The sequence below is a fragment of the Podarcis filfolensis genome (genome assembly GCF_964270895.1).
Source record: "Podarcis filfolensis genome assembly, chromosome: 8".
Classification (NCBI taxonomy): domain Eukaryota; kingdom Metazoa; phylum Chordata; class Lepidosauria; order Squamata; family Lacertidae; genus Podarcis; species Podarcis filfolensis.
The window spans coordinates 10,777,155-10,799,941 of record NC_139611.1 but is presented as its reverse complement, the minus strand read 5'-3'; the positions used below and the strand labels follow the sequence as shown (position 1 = coordinate 10,799,941).

Here is a 22,787-nt window from a genome sequence, read left to right as displayed (position 1 = left end):
GTGTAGGCGAGCTAGAGGGACCAGCACCCTATGTTCTTGGGCCAGAGCCCAGCATCCAGGGAGCAGGGGCTGCAACACCTGACTCAGTCCATGGGCCTGAGGGCTGGGGGTTGTGGTCCAAAAGAGCTGGGGCTGATGGGAGTTGAAGTCCAAAGCATCTTTGTGGGCACCAGGCTGGGGAACGGCCCAGACAGCCCAGGAGATCTGAGCAGAGCAACTGCCAGCTCTCAGAGAAAGGGAGGGGAGGTTATTTATAGTGAGTCCCACCCCCCCTTGCTTCCTGCACACCAAGGCTGACCCACGTCAGCGGGGCCTTCAGAGCTTTTCCTTTTCCTGTCCTGAATGGCCCCCAAATCCCTCTGCCGACCCAGGTTCAAGAGGGGTGAGGCAGAGAGATGCCCTCAGCCCAGAATCGGGGCCACACGCTTGGCTCCGCGGCTGCCAAGAGGCGATTGTGTCTCTGTTTGCGATCAGGCCCATCCATGCCAACCCAGCCATGTCCTCCTCCTCTCCCTTGGGCAAAGGGCCAGCCCAGCCCAGAGCGTGCATAACTCGGCACCCAGATGCCAACGTGCGGGCATCGTGCCCACTGACCCCAGTCAAAACAAGCCCTAATCTGCCTTGTTTGCTCAGAACGGGAAAAGGGAGAGATGAGCACAGCGGCGGGGGTGGGGGGCGGACAGATGGACGGAGGGGCAGGTGGGAAGAGGCACCCAGGCTGGGCCACAGGTTGGCAGAAGGGCAACCAGAACGTTCACGGGGAAGGAATTGAGAACAAACCTCCCGATAGCAGGACGTTGTCCTACAAGTCTATGGGGATTTCGAATAATGCTGCGGACTGTGTTGGTCGCCTCCCCTCTCAAAGGGTGCTGCAGAGTTGGAGGAAGTTCAGAAAAGGGCAGCCCAAGTGATCAGGGGTGGGGAATCATAGAATTGTAGAATGGGACCCCTAAGGGTCATCCAGTCCAGCCCCCTGCAATGGAGGAATCTCAGCAAAAGCGGTGACTCCCCTGTGAGAAACGGTTTCGGCGTTTGGGACTTTTAAGTTCAGAGAAAAGGCAGTGAAGGCAAAGAAAGTTCAGAGAAAAGGCAAAGAAGGCAAAGAAAGTTCAGAGAAATGGCAGGGAAGACAAAGAAAGTTCAGAGAAATGGCAGGGAAGGCAAAGAAAATTCAGAGAAAAGGCAAGGAAGGCAAAGAAAGTTCAGAGAAAAGGCAAGGCGACGAAGTAGTTTATAAAATTATGTATGGCATTGAGAAAGTGGATAGAGAAAAGTTATAATTCTTAACACTAGAACTGGCGGACATCCAACGAAGCTGAATGTTTGAAGATTCGGAACAGATAAAAGGAAGGACTTCTTCAGGCGGTGCAGTTAAACTGTGGAACTCCCTGCCACAGGAGGCAGCGATGGCCACCAACAGGGATGGCTTTAAGAGAGGATTAGACGAATTCCCAGTTAGGACTATCAATGGCTACTAGCTATGGTGACTCTGCTCTGTTTGCCTCTGCAATTGGAGGCTTCTGAATATCGCTTGCTGGAGACCACAAAGAAAAGGGCTCTTGTGTTCAAATTCTGCTTGCAAATTTTCCACATGTGGTCGGTCTGATCCAGCAGGCTCTTCTTATGTTCACAAAGCTTAGGGCAGGGAAGCAGGGTGGTCCCAGGATGAAAAGCACCCTAGCTCACAGAATTGGAAGGGACCCCAAGAGTCATCTAGTCCAACCCCCTACAATGCAGGAATCTCGACTAAAGCATCCATGGCAGATGGCCATCCAGACTCTGCTTAAAACCCTCCAGCGAAAGAGAGTGCAAAACCTTACCAGTGCCAGCATAAAGACCTAAGGAGAGCTCAGGCGCTGGATCAGGCCAAACCGGGCCTGTCCAGCCCAGCATCCTCTTCCCACAGTGGCCAACCAGGTGCCCTAGCTTGCAAACAGGACCTGAGTATCTGGCATTTGGAGGTAGACTGCAACAGGACAGGGAGGTTTTATCCAACCATCCAAGCACCCAAGCATTTGGCATACAGTGGTAAAGGTAAAGGTAAAGGGACCCCTGACCATTAGGTCCAGTCACGGCCGACTCTGAGGTTGCGGCGCCCATCTCGCTTTATTGGCCGAGGGAGCCGGCGTACAGCTTCTGGGTCATGTGGCCAGCAGGACTAAGCCGCTTCTGGCGAACCAGAGCAGCGCATGGAAACGCAGTTTACTTTCCTGCCACCTATTTATCTACTTGCACTTTGACGTGCTTTCAAACTGCTAGGTTGGCAGGAGCAGGGACTGAGCAATGGGAGCTCACCCCGTTGCGGGGATTCGAACCGCCGACCTTCTGATCGGCAAGTCCCAGGCTCTGTGGTTTAACCCACAGTGCCACCCGCATCCCAGGTATAGTGTACATGCAGAGCAACCAGCATTTGGAGGTAGACTGCCTCTGGACACAGAAGCTCCACCTTTTCGCGAAGCTCATATTTACTGCCAGTGGACCTGTCTAAGAACCTCGGTCCTAAGATCCCTACTGTTGCATGAGGCCAAAGGGGGACCATCGAGTCTGACATCCCGTTCTCCCATTTGGAAATCCCCCCAAGCTCAGCCTCTGTCCGAAGGAGCGTCTCCACCCCCATTGTTCTACCTGGACACTGAGGTCCAGTGCCGAGGGCCTGCTGGTGGTTCCCTCACTGCAAGAAGCCAAGTTACAGGGAACCAGGCAGAGGGCCTTCTCGGTAGTGGCACCCGCCCTGTGGAACGCCCTCCCACCAGATGTCAAAGAGAACAACAACTACCAGACTTTTAGAAGACATCTGAAGGCAGCCCTGTTTAGCGAAGCTTTTAATGTTTGATGCATTATTGTATTTCAATATTTTGTTGGAAGCCACCCAGAGTGGCTGGGGAAGCCCAGCCAGATGGGCGGGGTGTATAATAAATTATTATTAGTATTATTATTATTATTATTATTATTATTATTATTATTATTATTAAAGCAGAACATCACCTTGCCAACAAAGGTCCGTATAGTTAAAGCTATGGTTTTCCCAGTAGTGATGTGTGGAAGTGAGAGCTGGGAATTGATGCTTTTGAATCATGGTGTTGGAGGAGACTCTTGAGAGGAGACTCTTGGAGGAGACTCTTGAGAGTCCTATGGACTGCAAGAAGATCAAACCTCTCCATTCTGAAGGAAATCAGCCCTGAGTGCTCACTGGAAGGACAGATCCTGAAGCTGAGGCTCCAATACTTTGGCCACCTCATGAGAAGAGAAGACTCCCTGGAAAAGACCCTGATGTTGGGAAAGATGGAGGGCACAAGGAGAAGGGGATGACAGAGGACGAGATGGTTGGACAGTGTCCTCAAAGCTACCAGCATGAGTTTGACCAAACTCCAGGAGGCCGTGGAAGACAGGAGTGCCTGGCGTGCTCTGGTCCATGGGGTCACGAAGAGTGGGACACAACTAAACGACTAAACAACAACAAAGCAGAACCCAAGCGCAACAGCAATTCACCCCTCACATGTGTGATTCGCCTTGAGCACATGAACTCGTGCAGGGGGGCAGCTGGCTCCTCTGGGGCATCAGGGGCAGGTGTGTCCAAGGCAAACCACCGGGGTCTGCACTCTGCACAAACGCAGGAACATCAGGTCAGCATGCAAAGGCAGCTCGTCCCAGGAGGCGGTGCGTACTCTGCACATGCTCAGAGGCTCGCTGACTTCCCTCAGGCTGCCGCCAGCCTTCACCTCCTTTCCCCTCACCCCCTCAGCCCGTCTTTGAATAGCTTTTAAAGACCCATGGCTATTCCCTGCTTGGGCTTTGGACCAGCAACGGGCACATTCCTCTCCCAAGCAACAGAGCCTAATTTATCCATCACGGCCGGCTCAAAAATAGCAGCTGCTGCAGGGAGAGGATTGGGGGTGGAGGGGATGGGGGGGGGAGAGACACAAAGGCCCACAAGCATGACCGTCAACATCAAGAGATGTTGCCTGCGCCACAAGGGTTCGGGTGAGAGATCCTACACGCTGCCAGGATACCCTCAAGACTCTTGGTGGCGATTGAAGGATTCTTCCAGCAAGTCATGGCAGGGTGGGGCCCCGGGAACGGAGGGAGGGAGGGAGGGAGAAAGAGAGATTGCCTGAGCAGAGAAGGCTCAGGGGCACCTCCTGGACTAGGTGAGCTTGATCCAGCTTGCTTACGGAACTCCCTCCCACTGGAGGCAGCGATGCCCACCAAGCTGGCTTTAAAAGAGGACTGTTGTTGTTGTTGTTGTTTAGTCGTTTAGTCGTGTCAGACTCTTTGTGACCCCCATGGACCAGAGCACGCCAGGCACTCCAGAATGGATCGGTTTGATCTTCTTGCAGTCCATGGGACTCTCAAGAGTCTCCTCCAGCACCATAATTCAAAAGCATCAATTCTTCGGCGATCAGCCTTCTTGATGGTCCAGCTCTCACTTCCATACATCACTACAGTGGTGCCTTGCAAGACGAAATTAATTCGTTCCGCAAGTTTTTTCTTCTTGCGAGTTTTTCGTCTTGCGAAGCACGGTTTCCCATAGGAATGCATTGAAAATCAATTAATGCGTTCCTATGGAGACCGCTTGCCAGGCTGGCGGTGCGGAGAAGGGCTTTTCTCCCCACCGCAAGCCTTCAGAACAGGTACGGGAACAGAGGGGAAGGCGCGCAGCGCTTCTCCTCTGTTCCCGGGGCTTGCGGTGGGAGGAGGGTTTTTCCTCCCCACCGCCAACATTCAGAACAGCATTCTGCATGTTGGCGGTGGGAAGGAAAACCCTCCTCCCACCGCAAGTCTTCAGGACAGCCATCCGAAGGCTGGCGCGGGGAGAAGGTCTCTCTGCCCCACCACCAGCCTTTGGAGGTGCCTTCCGAAGGCTGGCGGCGGGAGGAGGTCTCTCCGCCCCACCGCCAGCCTTCGGAGGAGGTCCGAGGACAGTGGGGAAGACGTGCTGCACTTCCCCGCTGTCCTGGAGATTTCCCTATGGGCTTTCGTCTTGCGAAGGAAGCCCATAGGGAAATTCGATTTGCGAAGCGCCTCCAAAACGGAAAACCCTTTCGTCTAGCGGGTTTTTCGTCTTGTGAGGCGTTCGTCTTGCGGGGCACCACTGTACTGGGAAAATCATAGCTTTAACTGTACGGACCTTTGTCGGCAAGGTGATGTCTCTGCTTTTTAAGATGCTGTCTAGGATTAGGCAGTATCAACACTGGCCATGCTCTGCCTCGACGGTCGGAGGCAGAGATGCTTACGAATCCCAGTTTCTGGAAACCGCAGGAAGGGAGACCGGATGCTGCGCTCAGGTCCTGCTCCGAGGGCTTCCCATTGAATGGGCATCTGGTCAGGCAGTGTGAGAACGGGATGCCCGACGAGGTAGGTCACTGGGGTGACCCAGCAGCAATCTTCTGATGTCATGGGGACAAATTGCCCTGATACCTCCAAGGCCGTGGATGCTGGCTAGCCAGCCCTGCCAGGCCAGCCAGCTGCCTGCATGCCAGCAGACGGTAGACCCGCCTCTCATTCCTCTGGCCCTCCCCAGCCTGATCTGCTCTCTGCCACCTCCCTCCCGCCAGAGCCTGGGAGCCTTTGATGGGCGCTGCTGCCTGCAGCCCCCACCTGGCTTATCAGACATTCCTGCTGGTGCCCTTTGCCCTCATCCGCAGAGGTGGGGGGTGGGGGGAAGGAAAGGGCGGTGCGGTTTAACCCCTTCAAGGGGTGGCACACACCCAGGAAAGGCAGAGAAGCCATACACACACACACACACACACACACACACACACACACACACAGCCTCCCTGAAGAATGCACTAAGAAGGCCATACCAGACCTGCCTCAAAACTGTGTGAGCCCACCCCATTCCCTTCGCAAGCCGCACCCTCGGAAGAGCCTGGCCGCTGGATCATGGGAATGCTGGGCCCAGCTAGCCTGGAATCCCAACCCGAGGCCCCTGGGAAAACTGCAAGGAGGACCTGAGCACAAGAGACCTCTCCTCTCCTGTACTTTGCCAGCAATTGATATTCAGGAACGTCTCCACCCCCATCGTTCAGCCCGGACACTGAGGTCCACTTATGAGGGTCTTCTGGCGGTTCCCTCCCTGAGAGAAGCAAGGTTACAGGGAACCAGGCAGAGGGCCTTCTCGGTGGTGGGCCCGCCCTTGCGGAACGCCCTCCCATCAGATGTCAAGGAAATAAACAACTACAGTGGTACCTTGGGTTACAGACACTTCAAGTTACAGATGCTTCAGGTTATAGACTCTGCTAACCCAGAAATAGTACCTTGGGTTAAGAACTTTGCTTCAGGATGAGAACAGAAATCGTGCTCCGGCGGCGCAGTGGCAGCGGGAGGCCCCATTAGCTAAAGTGGTACCTCGGGTTAAGAACAGTTTCAGGCTAAGAACGGACCTCCAGAACAAATTAAGTTCTTAAGCCGAGGTACCACTGTATCTGACTTTTAGAAGACATCTGAAGGCAGCCCTATTTAGGGAAATTTTTAATGTTTGATTCTGTTTTTAATATTCTGTTGGGAGCCGCCCAGAGTGGCTGGGGAAACCCAGCCACATGGGCGGGGTATAAACATATTATTATTATTATTATTATTATTATTATTATTAGTGGCAGAGGCAGGTCATAGGCATCCTGGCTAGTAGTCCTGGAGAGCCTTCCTCCTCCGTGACTTTGCCCAAATCTCTTTTAAAGCCATCCAAGTTGGTGCCTGTCACTGCCTCTTGTGGGAGGGAGTTCCATAGTCCATCTATATGCTGCGTGAAGAGGGCATTTCTTTGTCCTGAATCTCCCAACATTCAGCTTTGTGGGGCAGCCCAGAGTTATTGTGTGTTACGAGAGGGAGAAGACCTTTTTCCTCGCCCGCTTTCTCCATCATTTTCTGCGCCTCCATCCTGCTCTCTCGACTAAAAAACCACACGTTTTAACAGTAATCTAGCAAGCAAGAACCTCCTTCTCCAGGGGATCCTTTGGGGATTCCTGCAGGGAAACTCAGGTGGATCAGCTTCACCTAGGGAAGGGGAGAGATGTTGGCTTAGAGCTGGAAATAGGGGAGGGGGCCAAAAGAAGTGGGGGAATAGCCAGGACAGATAGTCTATTAAATTTAATTGTGTACAATACAACCTCAATATTCCACCCCCCTTTGTATTTCCACACGTAAAGAAAATGGGTTGAGATCTCTCTTTTTTAAAAAAAGAAAAGTAAGAAAGCTAAACAATCAGACAAGTGCTTAAATATCATAGATGGGCAGTAAGGTAAAGGTAAAGGTAAAGGGACCCCTGACCATTAGGTCCAGTCGTGACCGACTCTGGGGTTGTGGCGCTCAACTCGCTTTACTGGCTGAGGGAGCCGGCGTACAGCTTCCAGGCCATGTGGCCAGCATGACTAAGCCGCTTCTGGTGAACCAGAGCAGCGCACAGAAACGCCGTTTACCTTCCCGCTGGAGCGGTACCTATTTATCTACTTGCACTTTGACTGCTAGGATGGCAGGAGCAGGGACCGAGCAACGGGAGCTCACCCTGTTGCGGGGATTCGAACCGCCAACCTTTTCAAACCGCCGACCTTTTCAAGCCCTAGGCTCAGTGGTTTAACCCACAGCACCACCCGCGCAGACCTCCCCAAGTGACCTGGTGACAGATCAGGCTTTATTCCATGAAGGCTGGCACCAAATGAATGTCTGAAAGCAAGGAGACAAGTGCTTTCTAACAAAGGAGGATGCCTTTGGCTAGCACGATAAAAGTTTGTCACTCCTAACAAAGGAGAGGGCTGGTTTCTTTTAAAAATCAAGAATCCTTACGGTCCACAATGTGCTTTAAATCTGCCACAAGAGAGTGCAAAGCCAGGATCCCTCGAGAATTAAGACATAAGGGGTCAGCGATCCTAAACTGGCCCTCTTGCTCAAGAATGCAAGGCCTGACTGGTCCAGTGACAGAGGGACTGAAGCAGGAACCCTGACCGCTAAGGGAAGGATGGGGTGCAGTTGATGACCAGAATCTACCTGTCCCTCCATTAAAAGAAGGCAGAGATGTGATGGTGGTAGCTAGTGGGCACTGAAGGCAAGGGATGGTCTAGTTCAGGGATGGGAAGTTTGCGGGCATCCAGGTGTTGCTAGATTCTAACTCCCAGCAGCCAGCACAGCCAGTGGGTGGGGACAATGCGAGTTCATAGTATAAGGGAATCCGAAGGGCTCAGATCTCCCCGAGCCCTGAACTAAGAGGTCCGCCAGAAGTTGGACAATGGCCCACTTGCCAGAGGAATCTGAAAACACTACTGTTTATCCAGGCATGCAGCGGTTGAAGAACCCCTCTCCTGGCAACCACGAGATCATTGGATGGAAGGGTGCTTCTTAAAAACTTAATTGCTTTCGGGATTTAAAAAACTGTTAACTGCTTTTGGAAGTTTCAGTTGTGATGGTTTCTTGAATGCTATACAGTGGTACCTCAGGTTAAGAACTTAATTTGTTCTGGAGGTTGTATATGATGAGAACAGCCATCTGGCTATTCTCATCATATACAAATGACATGAGAAAGCTTGGCACGCTTATTTGTAAACATTATTCTTGTTTCTAAAAGCCAATAAAAAAGAAGAAAGAATAAGAATACAGTGGTACCTCGGGTTAAGAACTTAATTCGTTCTGGAGGTCCGTTCTTAACCTGAAACTATTCTTAACCTGAAGCACCACTTTAGCTAATGGGGCCTCCTGCTGCTGCCGCAACGCCGGAGCACGATTTCTGTTCTTATCCTGAAGCAAAGTTCTTAACCCGAGGTACTATTTCTGGGTTAGCGGAGTCTGTAACCTGAAGCGTCTGTAACCCGAGGAACCACTGTAATCTGTATGATTTGTGTGCCACCTTGGGCTCCTAGGGAAGGAAGGGCTATGAGTTCAACCAATAATAATAATTTATTATTTATACCCCACCCATCTGGCTGAGTTTCCCCAGCCACTCTGGGCGGCTTCCAATTGAGTGTTAAAAACAATACAGCATTAAATATTAAAAACTTCCCTAAACAGGGCTGCCTTCAGATGTCTTTTAAAGATAGGATAGCTGCTTATTTCCTTGACATCTAATGGGAGGGCATTCCACAGGGCGGGTGCCACTACTGAGAAGGCCCTCTGTCTGGTTCCCTGTAACCTTACTTCTCGCAATGAGGGAACCGCCAGAAGGCCCTCGGCGCTGGATCTCAGTGTCCGGGCTGAACGATGGGGGTGGAGACGCTCCTTCAGGTATACTGGACCGAGGCCGTTTAGGGCTTTAAAGGTCAGCACCAACACTTTGAATTCTGCTTGGAAACGTACTGGAAGCAATGCAGATCTCTCAGGACCGGTGTTATGTGGTCCCGGCGGCCACTCCCAGTCACCAGTCTAGCTAACATTGGGTGATTTTACAAGCCGCTTTTCCTCAAGGCACAACTTTCACAACTTCAAATGCCTGAGGGAGGATTCAAATATGTACATACAACCTCCATAATAAACCAGCCACAAGCCATCTCATTCGGATCTCTCTGAGACACGGAACGGCGTCAGGTCAGGACACAGGGACTAGCAGTTTGGAAACAGGGCAGCCGGCTGCCAAGGGACCCGCGCCAAGTCAGAGCAAAGCAGGATGGCACAGCTCAGGCTACATTGCACCAAGGTGGGACACATGCAAGTCTCATCTAAAGCAAGGGAAGGGGCAGTTTCCAAATTCACTTTGAACTGCAGGGCTCGCTCCCTGAATACAGTATATAATCCAACACACCAAAACATGTGCAGAGTGCATTCCATTCACCACTGACCAGCACAGCTGAACTGGCTTCCAGAGAGGCTCATGCCCCATCACTGAAGCCTCACCAGCACACAGGGACTCAATTTTCTGCAAAACGATTTTGTAAAAGCATTGTCTACATTTTATAAAATAAATAAAATCAGCAACCGGGAAAGGCAGTGTCATAGAATGAGAAAAGAGTGTCTGTTCACACTGGCCAGTGTGCTTTATTAAGAATGGCCACAGCTTGGTCATAGAGCACCTGCTGGGCATGCAGAAGGCCCCGGGCTTTTTCGGCTGTGGCCCCGATCCGGTGGAACGCTCTGTCACAAGAGACCAGGGCCCTGCGGGACTTGACATCTTTCCGCAGGGCCTGTAAGACAGAGCTGTTCCACCAGGCCTTTGGCCAAGCCACAGTCTGACCCCCTCCTTTGGGAATCTTCACAGAACTCTAGCCCAATGGTTGCCATTAATTTGATTTTGAACTGATTTTAAAATGAATTGATTTTAGAATGTTGTGTTACTTTTATTGTTGTTAGCCGCTCTGAGCCCGGCTTCGGCTGGCGAGGGCAGGATATAAATAATAACAATAATAATAAATCCCCAGTGATCTCTCTGGGCAAAGCTGGGAGGGACTCTCTGCCTGAAATGTTGTGGCGCTGCTGCCAGTCAGAGTAGGAGATACTGAGATTGATGGACCAAAGGTCTGACTCAGTATAAAGAGGTTTCCCGTGTTCTCTGGAGAACAGCTTTTTCCCAGCCCTGGGAGCATTTCTTCCATGACTACCTTTAACCCACCCCAAACTCCCCCACCCAGCCAAAAAATAAGTGTACTAACAATCTAGCTCCCCCATTCATTGGGGAGTCACCCCTCTGGCACAAAAATACATCAAGTCTGAAATCTGTATGCTACCCTCACATTCTACCCAGTGTTAGAAACTCACGATATATAAGCTAGGTGTCAAATGGCTTCCTAAACCAGTGTTACAGTTGCCAAAACGAATTGCCTAGTTTGCCATTTTGGGTGGCCAGTCGTAGTTTCCAGTACATTTTGGTACCTGAATTTCATTCTGATCATAGCTGTCAAGCGTCCCTTATTTGGCGGGACAGTCCCTTAGCCCAGCTCCATGTCCTGCTGCTGTCCCTTACTGATGATGTCCCTTAAATAAGCTACTGAAGGTAATGGGGCCCTTTCTATGTCCATCTGTCCTTTGTCAACAACAAATTGTTGCTGTTTTAGTTGTTGTTGAATATATGCTATATGGTAATTTATGGACCTAATAGGTATCTAAAGCCATTTGCACGCAACAAAATATGTATTTTATCAAAGTAATTGTTGATCCCTTATTTTGGCTGCTGATCCCTTATTTTCGAGGCTGCTGGTCCCTTATTTTCAAATCTGTAAGTTGACAGCTATGGTTCTGATTGTGCAAAAGAAAAAAAAATCACAAATAGAATTCTACAGGGTGTGTTGCTAGCATGTGAAAAAGCAGGCAAGATTCAAGGATCCCCAGGCACACAGCTCCAGATGTCAGGCAGGATCCTGGAGTCCTGGCATCTTCACTTGGTCGCAAGTGGCCGACAGCCGGGTGCAAAATGCGCCTAGCTGATTTCGATCCCTGGCTCTAATCAGAGATAAGGACATAAGAAGAGGCCCGCAGGATCAGGCCAATAGCCCACCTAGTCCAGCCTTCTGTTCTCACAGCAGACAACCAAATATCTATGGGAAACCAGCAAGCAAGATTCAAGAACAAGAGTTGTTCCTGGCGTTTATGGGGTAGAAGGCACTTTGCGCATGCCTCCGAAGCAGCCACCTCTGCAGCCAGAAACCGCACCATCACCGCCTTCGCAAATTCTGGGTTCCCCCAGCACTTCTGAGAGATTGCCTACCGGTGAGACAAGGCCCAAATAAAGTCCAGAGGGGGTGAGGGGTGGGGGGAAGAGGGTGTTCCCAGCTTCGCCAACCCAGGCGCAAAAAATGGGTTATATTTAGAGCCTTGTTTACAGTTCCGCCATGCCTCGTATTTCATTTCCCCACTTCACACAGAAGCGCAAACAGGATCCCACCCTGGGATAAGGGATTCCTATCTCCCCCGCCCCATCCCACATGCAAATTCCACAATCAAACCAGCCAGCTTCCCCACCAAAAGCAAGCCAGGGCATGTGTGTGTGTTGGGTGGGGTGCAGGAAGAGGTCAGGCTGGTGGGGTTGGGGGAAGGAGGAGGAAACTGCCCCCCAAGGAAAGGACATGTGTCCCCCAACCTGCTGTTTCTCTCCAGAGTCCCCAGCCCAAATGGGAACCCCTAAAAACTGGGGGTGGGAGAAGAGGAGACAGAAGGCAGGCCTTTGGGGAACAGACGTAGCTCAGGGGTAGGACAACTGCTTGGCATGCAGAAGGCCCTGGGTTCAATCCCTGGCAACACGTCCATGTAGTGCTGGGAAGAGAAACCCCACGAACAGTCAGTGCAGACAATACTGAGTGGGATGGGCCAATGGTCTGACTCCGAATAAGGCAGCTTTTATTTAAATCAGCCCTTTTGCAGAACCATGAGGACTAGAATCTCAAATTTTCACAGTGGACTGGAATCCCGCTGCAACCCTGGAGAGTGTGGGCAATACTGACGGATGAAAAGTCTGGCTCAGCATAAGGCAGCTTTGTCCGTTCCTGTGTTTGAGAAAAGGGCTGCAGCTCAACATGAGAGCACCTGCTTGGCATGCAGAAGGTCCCAAATTCAATCTCCGGCAGCATCTCTCCACTGGCCCCTTGTCTGAAACCCTGGAGAGCTGCTGCCAGCCAGTGATGGAAAACTTTGGCTCACTATAGGGCAGCTTCCTGAGCCTCTTGTTAGAGCCAACCATGAGATCTAGCAACTTGGTTTCATTTTACAGCAGCAGAGGACCTGCTTCACATGTGCAAGGTCCCCGGTGTCTCCAGGCAGGGCTGCCCTAAACCAAGGAGAGCTGCTGCCAACCAGTGCAGGCACTACTGAACCAGGTGAAGCGGCTGTCTTGTCTTCCTCCTTCCATCGCTCCTGAGCAACCAACAGGGGGCTTTCCGAATCCCACAGCCCTGCCCGCCAAGCTGCCCCCATTTCCCTTGACTTGGCCCAAACCCCATAGCACATTCTCCCCCACCCCAACCCCTGTCCCCAGCTGGCCCCCCTCCTTTGCACACCAGCAGGCTGTGTGCATAGCGCATAGTGGCGCGGCAGCACCTTCTGCCAAGGGTGTGGCCATACCACGGGGAGGCCTCAAGGAATGTGCCCTCCAGGAAAAGGGCCCAGCCAGGGCGAGGAGTGGCTGGTGGTGGACCTCCCCCCTTCTTTCTTCCCATAACCCTCGGAGAGCCATGCACAAAGCAGGCCATTGTTAGCGGCGCATAGTGTGGAGGGCTGGCTGTGTGGGTGGAAAGGCAGGCTGGCTAGCATGGGGAGAGCAGGCTGGCCTGCCAGTCACCCCCCTCCCCTGATGGCGAAGGTAGCAGGTCAAGAGGGTAGGTCATAATAATAATAATAATAATAATAATAATAATTTTATTATTTATACACCGCACATCTGGCTAGGTTTCCCCAGCCACTCTGGGCAGCTCCCAACATAACACTTAAAAACAGAATAAAACTTCAAACATTAAAAACTTCCTAATCAGGGCTGCCCTCAGATGTCTTATAAATGTCAAGTAGTTGTTTATTTCCTTGACATCTGACGGGAGGGCGTTCCACAGGGTGGGGGCCACCACCGAGAAGGCCCTCTGCCTGGTTCCCTGTAACCTCGCTTCTCTCAGGGAGGGAACCACCAGAGGGCCCTCAGCGCTGGACCTGAGTGTCCGGGCTGAACAATGGGGGTGGAGATGCTCCTTCAGGTGTACTGGGCCGACGCATTTAAAGGTCAGCACCAACACTTTGAATTGTGCTCGGAAATGTACTGGGCTTTTGCTGGGAGGCTGAAGTAAGGGGGAACTGAGGCTGCTGGGACAGCGCAGCCTGGCTGCCAAGGGGCGGGTGGTTAACATGGGAGGCAAAAGCTCATGGCTTCGGAATGGAGCATCTTCTAAAAGCAGCATCAGTGCGGAATCTGGCACAGCGAGGGGAGAGGGCAGAGTCAGGAGAGGGGTGTGTGGTTGGCTGGGAAAGCCAAATTAATATTTTGGTGCCTGACGTGGAAACCCCAAATGAGGAAGGGAGGCAAGCTCAGTGTCGGACCATCTCCCTGGCCTGCACGTTTCATCCATCTCCTGGCAGGGCTATTCCCCCTGCCTGAAACCCTGGGGAGAGCCACTGCTGCAGCTGCCGGTCAGTGTCTAAACAGATCAATGCTGCCGGTCAGTGTCTAAATGCCACCATAAGCACCACAAGGCTCCAGGTTCAATCCCCACACAGCATCCTCCAGGTAGGGCTGGTAATGCCCCACATTTGAAACCCGGACAGAGCCGTTTCTGCCAGTCTGTGCAGACAACACAGGCGTTGGATCAAGGCCTTGACTCAGTAATAGAAAGCAAATCTTCCCACAACCACGCGCTGAATTCAGGAGCCGTCTGTTGCCGCTGAAGGACTCCCCCTCCAATCAGACACCTGCCTAGGGGGCGCCAATGCCGGACCCCTCAAACCCCTGCCCCAGCTCAAAAGCCCACAGACCACGTAGCGGGCTGCCACCTTTCGTCTCTCCGCTCGCCAGGAAGCAAAACCCAGTCGCCCACGGCGCGCAGAAACTGGATCCCAGCGATCTCGCCATTTTGCTGGACGTGGCTCCCTTAAAGGAATGTGGTTTGGGGAGGAGGTACCAGTGGTGTGGAAACACTCAGAACCCCACAACTTCAGGACAAATCCCCCCTAACGGGGCACCACAGGTGGGCAGGTCTTCCCCACCTCTCCAAATTTCACCCTCTCTCTCCATCCGGGCGCAATTTTCGCCCCTCGCAGAGCGCGGCCAAGTTTCTGCAGCTCCGAACACTTTTCCATTTTATTTTAAGACTGCTATTTTTACGGGTCTCCCTGTCTCTCTCTCTGGAGCCCGTCAGCATTTAAATTTAGAGTCGGGCCAGGAGAAGAGGAGGATGGAGAGCGCCCCGGGTACGACGGCATTTTCTCCACCTGGCAGCCGCCGCCGTGCGCCCTCCAGCCGGGCATGGTCCAAACTCCACCGGGGACGTGGCGGAGCCCGGTGGCCGGCCGAGCCGGGCCTGGGCCAGCCCGCCGACGCCAGCCGCGCCATGAATAGCCTCCCCAGCCCCACGTTTAAAATTAGACGCCCGGGAGGCGAGCAGGCAGGCGGGCACCCCACCCAGGGCCGGCCGGGGAGGGGCAGGAGCCACCCAGGCGCAAGGAAGGGAGCAGGAAGAAAGGAGAAGGCATCTCCGGACGGCCCCCGCTCCCGCTCCAACCTCCGATCTCCCCGACGCCCAGCACCGATCCGCTTTGGCCAAGCGCCCCACCACCACCATCCAGCGCCACTTACGCCCAGGAGCGCGGCGGCCAGGAGCAGCGCCCAGCAGAAGCAGCCGCCGGAGGGGCGCGCCGTCGAAGGGGAGCCCAGCGACCTCTTCCCGGCTCCCATTTGCAGCGCGCGGAGCAGCGAGAGATTCGGGTCGTTCTCCTCCTCCTCCTCCTCCTGCTGCGCCCGGGAGCGCGCACCGAGCCTTCCTTCTCCTCCTTCCTCGCTTCTTCGACGGCGCGGTCGCTGCTGCTGCAGCTGGGGGGTGATGTCGCCAAAGATGCCCCGTCCGCGCATCGGCCTCCTCTCGCGCGCTCTCCTCCTGCAAGAGCGCTCGCCGGGCGAAAGGGCGAGCCCGCGGCGGTCCCAGCAAAACTTTTTCTTTCCCCCCCCACCCCGACCCCTCCTTCCCGGCCGCCTCTCCTCCTCCTCCTCCCCTCCCTTGCCAAGCAGCACCGCCCCAAATCTCTGGCTCCACCAGCCTCCCGGCAAAGCTGGCCTGGAGTTTCCCGGGACGGGACGGGGATGAGATGGGGAGGGGAAGGGGGCGTTTCCCCTCGCCCCCAAAGACCTTGCCTGGGGAGTAAAGCCCTCTTTCCCCCACCCATTGGGAAGGGGCAGGCCTCCATCCACTATTCCCGATGCCTACTAGCTCGGCTCTGCCTCTAAGGTGGTGATAGTTCAAAATACCACTGTGTCCACTGTCAGAACAGGAGGCTGGACTGGATTCGGCCTTCTTTGGGACTGAACCCTGGACCTTCTGCATGCAAAGCAGATGCCCACTCACGGCTGAGCTGTGGTCTTTTTAAAATTTAAAACAAATCAAGTTCCTAGTCCTCATAGTTACGAAGAAAGGGCTCGTTTAAATGGAAGCATAGGAGTCTGCCTGTTGCTGAGTCCATCAATGTTGCCTACACTGACTGGCAGAATGGCTCTCTGTAGTTTCAGACAGGGATTTTCTCCCTGCCTTGCCTGGAGATGCTGCCAGCGGGGACTGAACCTGGGGCCTTCTGCATGCAAAGCAGGTGCTCTCCTGCTGGGCTGCAACCCTTCCCTGTGTGTTTGCGTATGCACAGGAAAGTAGAGCCCATCCAATCGATCCTGCGTTTTCTCCCACCCGTCAGAAGCAGTTGGGAAGGAAGGAAGGAACCATGGTGTTATGTACTGAGTTGAATAGGATCCAGAATGCAGCAGTCTGATTGGTCCTAGAACAATAGGATTCAGAATGCAGCAGTCTGATTGGTCCTAGAACAATAGGATTCAGAATACAGCTGTCTGATTGGTCCTAGAACAATAGGATCCAAAATGCAGCAGTCTGATTGGCCTAGAACAATAGGATCCAAAATGCAGCAGTCTGATTGGTCCTAGAACAATAGGATCCAAAATGCAGCAGTCTGATTGGTCCTAGAACAATAGGATTCAGAATGCAGCAGTCTGATTGGTCCTAGAGCAATAGGATCCCGAATGCAGCAGTCTGATTGGTCCTAGAACAATAGGATCCCGAATGCAGCAGTCTGATTGGTCCTAGAACAATAGGATTCAGAATGCAGCAGTCTGATTGGTCCTAGAACAATAGGATTCAGAATGCAGCAGCCTGATTGGTCCTAGAGCAATAGGATCCCGAATGCAGCAGTCTGATTGGTCCTAGAACAATAGGATTCAGAATGCAGCAGTCTGATTGGTCCTAGAACAATAGGATTCAGAATGCAGCAGTCTGATTGGTCCTAGAACAGTAGGATACAGAATGCAGCAGCCTACAGGAGAACCCCAGAATTAGCCAATCACGTGGGGCCCGTTGTGTAAATAATATATATAAAGCACGCATTCTGGGGGAACTTCCATTCCTCCTCACCACTACGAGCTGAATAAAGAGCATGAAATCTGCTCTCGACTCCGAGTATATTTCACACATATATCCTGCCTGTTTGTACTCCTTCACTTCTGTTCTCCCTGGGAGGACCCAGGCCCCGCCAATGGCTCTCCATCATGACTGGGGGAGCAAACAGAGCTGTTTCCTCAGTGCCCCACACCTGGGGGAGGGGGTTCTCCAGGGGGCAGGACCAGGCGGACCATTGGCATGACCCAGGGGGTGCTTTTCTTACATTGTTAGGTATCTCCTTCTGCTTGGTCCCGTTCTCCCCACCCCACCCCTAGGGGTCTACGATCAGCCCCCAGCCCTCAGCAATCTGAGTGCCGTTAATGATTCACTCCCCATATCTTGTCCGAGTGAGGGAGAAGCTGTCTGTTTGTGGGAGCAGGTAAGCCAGGCGGAAGGTTGACCCCAAGACTATCAGGTAGTCCCAGCGTGCTGCTTCTGCCTTCTGCCCAGATGTGGGGGCAGCTTCTGCAGACCCTGTTCCTGCCCGGTTCCTGTTGCTGGACCCCTTCATCCCGCTCCGCTGAGAAACACATGCAACCCCTTTCACCTGGTGAGGTTCCTTCCACAAGGCCATTCATTTTGCACTCGCTGCTGCTCAAGCACGGAAGTTGGGCACAACATCCACACAATGCCGTCCTCATCAAAATAATAATAATAATAATAATAATAATAATAATAATAATAATAATAATAATATATTATTTATATCCCGCCCATCTGGCTGGGTTTCCACAGCCACTCTGGGTGGCTCCCAACAGAATAATAATAATAAAGCTGAAATAAAAAAATTAAGGTCTTATATATATAATAAATGTTCATAAATGTACCAAGTAAACACATACATAAATATATAAACCACATGTCTGAAGCAGCACAGGAAAACCATTTTGACTCCCAAACTGACCAAATGATTTCTCTGCAAGGTCAAGGAAAATGGAAAAGCCTCCCCATTGTCTTTTCCTTCGCAAATCCTGTCTTAAGGGTATGTCTGTGTATGAATAGGGTGAGCCTGTGACCTGGCTCAGGAACTAAGTATTTATCTTTACAAAAGACTGGCCAGGCTCCCCAGGGTATCCAATCAAGTAAGCATTAACAGGTAACCTGCCAGACAGGAGGTAAACAACGCACTCAGATTTCTGATGTAGACCACCCTTTCTGTGATGTAGGTATGATGTTTCTGGGGGTGGGCTTGGACTCCAGGGCGGGCAATTAAAAATGTATTTGTGGGCGGTCACACCTTTGTTCTGGGTCCTCCTCCTTTCCTGCATGTGAGGGGAGCACCCTGTTGCTACAGTTCAATAAAGATCAGGCTTACTAGCTGCTTTGCTTCTCAATATTCTCTGGTTGGCCTCTGTTATTTTCGCCGACCGATGGAGAAACTGCAAAGGACTCTGTAAGGGCTCTTGTGTCCCCCATAAGGGAATAAGGGCAGATTTTCATTTATTACAAAGCGATAAAACATCAAACATTAAAAACTTCCCTAAACTGGCCTGTTAGGGACTAGATAACCCTCAGAACCCCTTACAACTCTACAGTTCTATGATTCTAAAGTTATCCAAATTGGTGGCCATCTCTTGCCTCCTGCAGGTGGGAGTTACATTATTTAACTACATGCTCTGTGAAGAAAGACTTCATTTTATCCAGCCTGAATCAACTTCATTGGATGTCCACAAGTTCTAGTGTTGTGATAGAGGGAAAAAAACCTTTTCTCCATCCACTTTCTCCAGGCCAGGCCTAATTTTATAAACTTCTAACCTGTCGCCTCCGACTCATTTTTTCCTCTAAATTAAAAACACCACCACCTTTCTTCCGACTCTTCGTGACGCCATGGACCAGAGCATGCCAGGCACTCCTGTCTTCCACTGCCTCCCTCAGTTTGGTCAAACTCATGCTGGTAGCTTCGACAACACTGCCCAACCATCTCGTCATCCTCTGTCATCCCCTTCTCCTTGTGCCCTCCATCTTTCCCAACATCAGGGTCTTTTCCAGGGAGTCTTCTCTTCTCATGAGGTGGCCAAAGTATTCGAGCCTCAGCTTCAGGATCTGTCCTTCCAGTGAGCACTCAGGGCTGATTTCCTTAAGAACGGATAGGTTTGATCTTCTTGCAGTCCATGGGACTCTTAAGAGTCTCTTCCAGCACCATAATTCAAAAGCATCAATTCTTCGGCGATCAGCCTTCTTTATGGTCCAGCTCTCACTTCCATACATCACTACTGGGAAAACCATAGCTTTAACTATACGGACCTTTGTTGGCAAGGTGATGTCTCTGCTTTTTAAGATGCTGTCTAGGTTTGTCATTGCTTTTCTCCCAAGAAGCAGGCATCTTTTAATTTCATGGCTGCTATCATACCACTGAGCTAAGGCCTTTCCCTTGCTTGGCTGCTGTGTGAAGCAGGATGGGGCACAACAGGATGGCTTTTTGGTCTGATCCACTCGCCCTGGCTCTTTCTGATGTTTTCCTGGGATTTTTTTTAAAAAGTGCAATACAGGCTTGCAGGAAAGATCTCTCTCGGCTGCCCTCTCCTGGCAAACAAGGGACATGCTCCTCCTTTCTCTCGGAATCGACTCTTTCCAAGGCAGTCTGAAAAAAATAGGCAATGGAGGCAACTCAGCCCTCACTTGCCCTACTGCCTTCCAGCCCAGGGGGTAATTTTTTTAGGACACTGACATTTCCAGGCACTGACTGCTGTGCTAACGTTGAACACGTCCCAATTCCACCTCCCACTTCTTGCTGGTTTATGTGGCTATTCTTTAACCGGGGAAAATCTGATCAGTCATGAAAACTGGCTGATTCAAAGCAAAACTATTCACTTTGGAGGGGTGGCTGTGGTTTTCTGACGTGTCATGTTGATATGTTTCTTGCGGGGAGGGGGTGACATATTGTAATGCACCCCACCTCTGTTCCCATTAGCCCTCCCTTTGTGTAACATAGAATTGTAGGGTTGGAAGGGACCCTGAGGATCATCTAGTCCAACCCCCTGCAGTGCAGGAATATGCAACTGTCCCACGCAGGGATCGAACCTCCAACCTTAGCGTTATCAGCAGCATGCTCTAACCAACCGAGCTATCCAGGCTGTCTGGTGTAGCAGTTTTAATAACCAGAGCCATGTACACACCATACACCCACATTTTATTATTAATATTCATTTATCTGTCATGAAAACTAGCTGGTTCAAAACAAAACTATTCACTTTGGAGAGGTGGCTGTGGTTTTCTGATGTGTCATGTTGATACTGAAGGAGTGTCTCCACCCTCATCGTTCTACCCATACACTGAGGTCCAGCACCGAGGGCCTTCTGGCGGTTCCCTCGCTGCAAGAAGCCAAGTTACAGGGAACCAGGCAGAGGGCCTTCTTGATAGTGGCACCCGCCCTGTGGAACGCCCTCCCACCAGATGTCAAAGAGAAGAACAACTACCAGACTTTTAGAAGACATCTGAAGGTAGCCCTGTTTAGGGAAGCTTTTAATGTTTAACAGATTATTGTATTTTAATATTTTGTTGAAAGCCGCCCAGAGTGGCTGGGGGAACCCAGCCAGATGGGTGGGGTATAAATAATAAATTATTATTATTATTATTATTATTATTATTATTATTATTATTATTATCAACATTATCATCAATTATTGTTAGGTAAAGGGAAAGGGACCCCGACCATTAGGTCCAGTCGTGGCTGACCCTGGGGTTGCGGCGCTCATCTCGCTTTACTGGCCGAGGGAGCCAGCGTACAGCTTCCGGGTTATGTGGCCAGCATGACTAAGCCGCTTCTGGAGAACCAGAGCAGCACACGGAAACGCCATTTACCTTCCCACCAGAACGATACCTATTTATCTACTTGCACTTCGTGCTTTCGAACTGCTAGGTGGGCAGGAGCAGGGACCGAGCAACAGGAGCTCACCCCGTCGCCGGGATTCGAACCGCCGACCTTCTGATCTGCAAGTCCTAGGCTTTGTGGTTTAATCCACAGCGCCACCCGTGTCCCTTAATTATTGTTAAGCACTGACCTATTTTACTTCTTCACAGGACGCACAGTTCAACTATGGAACTCACTTCCGCAGGAAGCAGCAATGGTCACCTAGATGGCTTTGAAAGAGGATTGGACAAATTCATGTGGCTATTAGCTGTAATGGTTGGAGGCAGCAATGCTCCTGAATGGCAGTTGCTATTCAGGGGAGGGGAGAACGCTCTTGCGTTCGAATCCTGCTTGCAGGCTTCCCATAGACATCTGCTTGGCCCCTGTGAGAACAGGAGGCTGGACTAGATGGGCCATTGGCCTGAACCAGCAGGTTCTTCTTAGGTTCTTAATCGCCTCCTAAAATCACCTGTCTCAAGGTGATTTACATAAAAGGCCATTAAAAAACAACAAATACATTTGAGAGACCCTTGTGGCAAAGACCCACTGATGCAGCTCGGAAAGCCCGTTGGAACAAATACGTCTTTGTAAAGTGAAGCCATATCTTCTCCCCCTTGTTCCGCATGTTATCGACTGAGTTCAATAGGATCCAAAAGGCAGCAGACTGACTGGGACTTCCGGGTTAGCGCCATTGATGAATGGCGGAGTTCCTCCGACCGGAGGAACGGGCTCTGTGGAAATTGGGTCTTCCCGTCGCGGCGAAGGTGGGGACCCGCTAGAAATCCCAGGCGGAGAAGCCTGGGAACGTGGGGTTCGGCAGAGCACCAAGAGCGCCTCCCCTACTCGCGAGGAAACCCCTTTTCGGGGCTCCGGAGTGAAGTGGGGTGAGCAGTGCGGTGCTGCGAACCGATTGCTATTTCCACGGAGGGAAGCCGCACAGCCATCGCCGGAGAGCGCTGACTTTTTCCTGATGACAATCGGACTCTAAATCAAGTACCCGTGAGTAAAAACGGAAAATTGGATCAAGAAATCTGTAAAATTTGTGAATTAGGCAACGAAGCGGGAAGGTTTAAACAGGAAGTCCGCCTTCCGCTTTTTGTATATAGACTGAAGCAAAGACCTTGCAAGCTAATAGCCTGGAAAACTGTCTTAAAGTTGGAAATTTCCTGCATCTACAACCAATAAAACCCCCTTGGAAGCAGGAGAAAAGGGGGGGGGCGGGATTTGACTGTTTAATCCTGCAGGAGGAGAGTAAAGGAACTTAAGTTTCCATCGTCCCAAACCTGGGGACGGGGTGTCTGGACAGAATTTGTTTGAGACGTCCATTGATTGAAAGTGGAGCACTTTGACAGATAGCCAAAAAAAAAAGAGAAACAAATTAACTTCAACGCTGCTTTCTGCATTTTTTGCTTTTTAAAGAAACAAAGTATTTGAAAACTGAAAGTAATCTCCTTTGTTGGATACATTTTAAAGATGGATACAAATAGAAATTGTGTCCCCTAGAGGGAGCCTGTCAGTTTGTTATTGCAGTTTACTTGGAGACCTTACAGCTGCGAGATTGGGATCGTGGGACCAGCCGTTTGACCTTGAACAGAAATGTGTTGGAAGGAAGGTTTGGTGTCTGCCCTTGGCATGACAAATGCTTTGCTGGAGCAGCTGCATGAGAAAATGAACTTGATGAATGAAAAGTTGGACTTGATGAATGCTGTAGCCGGTGAATATGATTTAACAGGAAATAAGGATAAAGAAGCTATACAGCGACCAATTCAGGAATCTGGCTTGACAGGGCAAGTCCAAGGGCAGATGAGGAAGGAAGAGGCTGTGATTACATCTCAAACAACACAAATGGAGAGATCCAAAGTCCTGCAGGAACAAAAGCCACTGCATTGGAAGATTGAACTTGG

The 22,787-nt window shown here is 51.3% G+C and overlaps 1 protein-coding gene across 19 annotated transcripts in view; it reads right to left on the bottom strand.

Moving 5' to 3' along the window:
* Nucleotides 1-15,565, bottom strand: part of HSPG2 (heparan sulfate proteoglycan 2) — a 209,775-nt gene extending 194,210 nt beyond the window's left edge. For 7 of the 19 annotated variants that reach the window (XM_083629123.1, XM_083629139.1, XM_083629134.1 and 4 more), the window contains exon 1: nucleotides 15,179-15,554. In XM_083629123.1, the coding sequence (XP_083485249.1) occupies nucleotides 15,179-15,451 (273 nt within the window). In that variant the 5' untranslated portion in view covers nucleotides 15,452-15,554. Of the gene's footprint in view, nucleotides 1-15,178 lie in introns of all 19 variants that reach the window. The other 12 variants (XM_083629138.1, XM_083629135.1, XM_083629141.1 and 9 more) reach the window with 3 other exon arrangements.
* Between the last annotated feature and the right edge of the window lie 7,222 nt (nucleotides 15,566-22,787).